General features: G+C 44.6%; 1 protein-coding gene across 5 annotated transcripts in view; it reads left to right on the forward strand.

Moving 5' to 3' along the window:
• Positions 1-2,476: 2,476 nt before the first annotated feature.
• The window catches only part of Ccp110 (centriolar coiled-coil protein 110), a 26,963-nt gene continuing 23,555 nt past the window's right edge, over positions 2,477-5,884 (forward strand). For all 5 annotated transcript variants that reach the window (XM_021213246.2, XM_021213254.2, XM_021213263.2 and 2 more), the window contains exons 1-3: positions 2,477-2,582; positions 4,107-4,249; positions 5,397-5,551. In XM_021213246.2, the coding sequence (XP_021068905.1) occupies positions 5,411-5,551 (141 nt within the window). In that variant the 5' untranslated portion in view covers positions 2,477-2,582; positions 4,107-4,249; positions 5,397-5,410. The remainder of the gene's footprint in view (positions 2,583-4,106; positions 4,250-5,396; positions 5,552-5,884) is intronic.

Below are 5,884 nucleotides of genomic sequence, written 5' to 3' on the forward strand. Positions count from 1 at the left end.
GCTCTTACCCACTGAGCCATCTCACCAGCCCCAGAAAAAAATTTCTTAAGAAGAGTTGGGCATAGTGGTACTTGCTTTTAATCTTAGCACTCAGGGGGCAGAGGCAGGCCGATCTCTGAGTTTAAGGATAGCTTGGTCAACAGAAGTCCCAGGACAGCCAGGACTACACAGAGAAACCCTGTTTTGAAGAACAGAAAACAAACTAATGGAACAACAACAACAAAACCAACTCCCTTAAAACTAACAAAACAGGGCTGGAGAGATGGCTCAGCGATTAAGAGCACGGACTGCTCTTCCAAAGGACCTGAGTTCAAATCCCAGCAACCACATGGTGACTCAGAACCATCTGTAATGAAATCTGATGCCCTCTTCTGGTGTGTCTGAAGTCAGCCACAATGTACTTAAGATATAATCAATAAATCTTAAAAAAACAAAACAAAACAAAACAAAATCCCCAAGCAAACAAGTGAAGACAGGAGGAAGGGACTTCTTTAAAAGATGTTTCATTCTCAGATTGGAGTCCGCACCTGATCCAAGGATCTCGGGTGTTACAGATCTACGCTTAAAGAACTCATTGTGGTTGGGCTAAGTCACACATCTGCTATGAAAAGGTCTCCCTGTACTCTCAATTTTTAATCCCTGTGCTTGCAGAGCCAAGCTAGCAGGTTAAGTAAATGTTTGTTCCTTCCTCACCGGTTCAAAAAGAAAAGGCAAGATGCCTTGGTGAAGGTCACATAGCCTTGATCTTTTCAATTTCAACAGCGTTAGTATCCAGTGTGGCTTTTTGCATAATAAAGAGCTGGTGTGGAAGGACTGACAGAGGCAAAAGAAGCAGAGCAGAGATGTGCTAGCTGAGAGACTGCCCCAGCAAATAAGCCAACATCCTTACGCTATACAGAGGTCTCCAAGTATTTATTATTAAGCTATAAGCAGAACCCCGCAAAGTCCCACATTACATTGTCCTCAAGATTAACAGAACATTGCTGGACCTTGGACTCCATATCAGGGCTCATTCCCTGCTATGGGGCACTCTTGTCTCTGTCAACTTTGTCCCTCCCACCACGGTTCCCTCATGCCACCCTTCTTGAGGAACTGCTTCTGTTAAAGCCTTTGCCTGAGAACACATTCTCTCTGCATCCCTGTGTGTTTCACTGGGATAGTGTTAGTGAGACAGATCTCACCTCTTGATCTCTATCTTCCCATAGATCCTCTCTGCCTCCAGCTCTCACCCCCCCCCCCCGACAGGGTTTCTCTGTGTAGCCCTGNCTGTCCTGGAACTCACTTTGTAGACCAGGCTGACCTGGAACTCAGAAATCGGCCTGTCTCTGCCTCCCGAGTGCTGGGATTAAAGGCATGTGCCACCATGCCCAGGTGCCTCCAGCTCTTAAGGCTACTTTTTTTTTTTTTTTTTTTTTTTTGGCATGAGTGTAGATATGTATAGAGAGATGCATATGTATACATGAGCATATGAATAGGGAGATCAGAGACATCCATCTCTGTTAGGTATCTTTTTCAGTCAATTTCCACCCTAGTTTTTGAGGGTCTCATTGAAACTGGAGCTCACTGACCGGCTAGAATGGCTGGCCTGTGAGTTCCTGTTTCTACATCGCCAAGACTGGCAATTATAATTTCTAGTCAGGACCCACAGCCTTTTTAGGGGAGTGTTCAGGCTCTGAACTCAGGTCTTGATGCTTGTGTGGCAAATGCTTTAGTGACTGAACATCTCTCCAAACCACCCTTTCCTCCTATTAGGATTTTCATATAAGAGTTTTCTCTGTTACACCTCACAACCACTCTTGGTAGACTCTTTAAAACTCCCATTATACATATACAAAAATAAGCACTAGGAGGATGGCAAAGCTCAGTTACAGAATGGAAATGGTGTCATTAAATCAAAAAAGCTCTCAGTGAGTAATTTAGGTAAGAACTAACAAAAAATATTGGTGGATTTTTTTTTCTGCCAACTTGAGCCTGTTACCTTTTCCTCTGGATATTCCCCGCAACTGATCTGCAAATGAGTGCAAATATATTAAGGCTTTGAGTTGCTGTCTGAGATTCAGCCACATTTTTCATTTGTAGGGAAAACATGGGTGAATGTTGCACATTTTCCATCGACTAAACAGGAAGAGACAGACAGACAGACAAAAATACCCGACAACTTCCAAGGAACACTTTTGGGGTTTAAGACCCTGAGGAGAATTTCTACGGTAATTTATAGTCAAAGCCCTTAGTTTGCAGTGAAGACTACTCTTCCCAGCGTGCATCTCGATTGCATAAAGTTCATGTAAGCAAGTGCTGATGACCGCAGTGCACTTTGGGAATTGTAGTTTATGGAGGCCCAACCGCTTCAACTGCCCGCCAAACAGCCACCGGAAGTACCGGCCCTGAGGGGTGGAGTTGAGCTTGTGGCGGCGATTGCCGTTGCCAGGATCCCGCGTTGCCGCCTGAGGGACCCGTAATATGGCGGGGAGGAGGAGGAGGAGGAGAAGGCGGAGGACCCAGATGCGCTCTATCTAAACCGACTGAGGCCTTTGCTTATAGAGGTCCACGGGCAGAGAAGCTGACCGGGCAGTAGGTGTCAGGTGTGTGCAAGAGGACTGGGTTCGGTTTTCTACGGGTCCAGGCTGAGCTGAGACCCGGCATTGGTGTCCCGAGGGACGGAAGGCCGGCGTTCCGGACCGGGCTTGGCTTCCCGCTGTCACGAACCCTTGAAGGCATCGGGAATGGGGAGACGGGAGTTGAGGACTGGGGTCGGGGGGGCGGGGGGACTTCGAGGGGATGCTTGGATGCTGGCTCCGCCCAGTGAAGCATCCTGCGGTGAAGAGTAGGCACAGGGTGTGGGACTTCAGTTTGGGGCCGGAGATAGTACAGGAGATGGAGACGTCCTCCGGGGTGTGCAATGGCCATTTCTAAATACTGGTTACCACAGCCAAAGGCCCATAGGAGCGCTGTGTACTCCAGCCTTGCCACTCTGGGACATTGGCAGGAGGATAATGTAGCTAGTTCTCTCAGACACCCTTGATGCTGTTAGGTGGCTCCTACCCTAAGAGATGGATTTGGACGAGAAAGCCCTTTCTCATGTTTTCAAGTCACATTTGAGTCTCAGGAAGAACCAAAAATTATCTCTTGTCCAAGAGTTCACACGCAGGTGATAAAACACCATCCCACTTACTGATGCTTTCTACCTGTCCTACATACAATACTGCGATTGCTGGCTATTCGTTAGCTCGTTGTTTTCTCATAAAAATCGCTTTGAGACAGAGTCCCACTTTATAGGTGGTGGGGCACAGGGATAATATTAGCCTACCATGAATGTAGGAACAGCTAGTATGTTCCTTGTTTTTTTTTTTTTTTTTTTTTTTTTTTTCGAGACAGGGTTTCTCTGTATAGCCCTGGCTGTCCTGGAACTCACTCTGTAGACCAAGCTGGCCTCGAACTCAGAAATCTGCCTGCCTCTGCCTCCTGATTGCTGGGATCAAAGGCATGTGCCACCACGCCCGGCCAGCTAGTATACTCCTAAACAACATATCTTTCTCCCTTTACAGACTCTGTAGGAAGTTTCTGTGTTTGTGGAAACTTAGTAGTAAGCAGCCAGCTTGGAAGCTGTGTTACCTTTGTGTTTCCCTTCAGTGACATTTCTGAGTACTGGTTCTGAATGAGCAGATAGCAACCATGAGGCTATAGGGTTTGCCAAGAGACTCCCTGGACAAAGGTCACTCGTAATTAGGTAGAAATGGAGTAGAAAAGGCATGCCTGGACCTGCTGAGGCTGGTGTGAATGTTAAGTGGACCATGGACCAGTAATGCCTGATGCTAAAGTATGGGGTGGTAGTTTTGAGGTTGGGATCACCTTGTCATCAAGACTCCCTTAAAATAAACCTTGCTTGTAAGTGGTAACTGGTGTGAGAAATGTAGTGCCCTCTTGCACAAACCTAGAATCTGAACTTTCTTTTTAATGGCTACTTTTGCAATTGAGAAGTACCTAGTTCTCTGGGAATAGAGTTGTTCTCCAAGTTGCCATTCTCAGAATTTTCTTCATTCTGCTAGCCTTGCTTTACATTGCTTGATCTATTTGCCCCAATTAATTTATTCAATAATTGTATTAAGTGCCTACCGTGTGCAGACACCATTGTGTGTCATGGTGAATCAGTGAGCAAGACTGAGAAGGTTCCTGTTCTTATGGAGTTTACATTTTGGTGGAAGAAGATACACAAAACTCCAGGAAATAAACGAGATTATTTCAGTTAGTGGTAAGTACTCTGGAAACTGGGAAACATCAGGGTGATGTGATAGTGATTGAGGCAAGGGAGTTAGGATGGGCTGATTGGAGAAGGCCTCTTTGAGGACAGGACATGTAAGCTGAAACTGAAGGGTAGGAAGGTCCAGTCATGCTCTAGACCGTCTGGAGCTTTCTCCAGTCTCACATGAGCACTGGAGCTTGAATGTCCAATTCATCGTCATGCTGTATGTTACTCTGTTATGGTAGCCTTGCAGTGTGTAGGGATATGCGTGGACCACTCAAGGGAAGTGGATAACTCTCTGCAACAATGGGATAACTCTCTATGATGCTGTTAGAAGAAAAGTAGAACTAACGAAGACAGTTTATGTCCTTAATCTTACCAGACTTTTGAGTTTCTTCCTTTCCGTGCACAAGAACAGAAATTATATAACATCTTTAATACTCTCTTTAATAGTAAATAAAAAAGGGTGTATTTTTAAAAAGTAATTTAGCAGAAATGGATTTATTGGGACTTTTCTTATTTCTTATCTACTAGAAATTTTGGTTAAGATACTGTGATGTGAGTTGTTACAGTTGTGCCGGAAAGTGTTATGTTGCTTCTTAGCCTTGTGTTTAAAAAGTGAATGTAAGCCTGCAAACTGATCTCGGCTCTCTAGAGTACCAGGTATTTCTTTGAAGTTGGATCTTACTGTGCGCAAATGGAACAAATATAAGCCTCAGAACAGAGAGAAGTTCTAGCTTGTTATGATTATGATAATATTCCTTTCGTTATTTTCCCTTGCCTTACGGGAGCCAGGGTTGCACAATGCTATGCAAAACAGGCAATCAGTACATACTTTAGCACATGCTAAAGAGAAGGCATAGGCTAATCCTTCAGGTTACCTGGGATTTTCAAAACCCCCACATTTTCTAGAGATTTCACAAAATTGCTGGGCTGATTGTTTGAAGTTGCCTAGTGACTTTTCAGGTTTTCAACTATAAAAAAAAGTTAATTAATAAAACCTCCAGAGCCAGGAGCTTTAGTCAGTTGGTGTCTATGGCATCAAAATGAAGCCTTAAGATGAACAAACAGAAAATTCCAGGAAGTGTTCCAGTACTCTTGGGTAATAAATTGTGTTTTGTCAGCACACTACTAAGAGCAATTTTCTTTTTCCTAGTGTGCGGTGGGAAGATGGAGGAATATGAGGAGTTCTGCAAGAAAGCGCTTGCCCGAGCTCAGGGAGCATCACTGTCCACAGACAGCTTCTTGCCCGCTCAGGCAGAAAGTGTCTCACTCATCCGTTTCCATGGGGTGGCTGTACTTTCTCCACTGGTAAACTTAGTAATCGTTTATGAAATATTTCTTCCATTCTTAAGCATGTATACATATGAGAGTAGGTGCTGGAAGAGGCCAGAAGAGCGCTTCAGATCCCCTGGAACTGGAGTGATGGTCCACAGAGGAGCTTGGAACTCAGCTTTGGTCCTCGGGGGAGCATTATGCTCTAAGTTGGAGTCATCTCTCCTTCTCCCCTATTTGTTTTAAAATAACTTTTTTTTTTTTTTTAAGATTTATTTATTTATTATATGTAAGTACACTGTAGCTGTTTTCAGACACTCCAGAAGAAGGCATCAGATCTTGTTACTGATGGTTGTGAGCCACCATGTG

The sequence above is a fragment of the Mus pahari genome, chromosome 1, assembly GCF_900095145.1.
Source record: "Mus pahari chromosome 1, PAHARI_EIJ_v1.1, whole genome shotgun sequence".
In the NCBI taxonomy this organism is placed as follows: domain Eukaryota; kingdom Metazoa; phylum Chordata; class Mammalia; order Rodentia; family Muridae; genus Mus; species Mus pahari.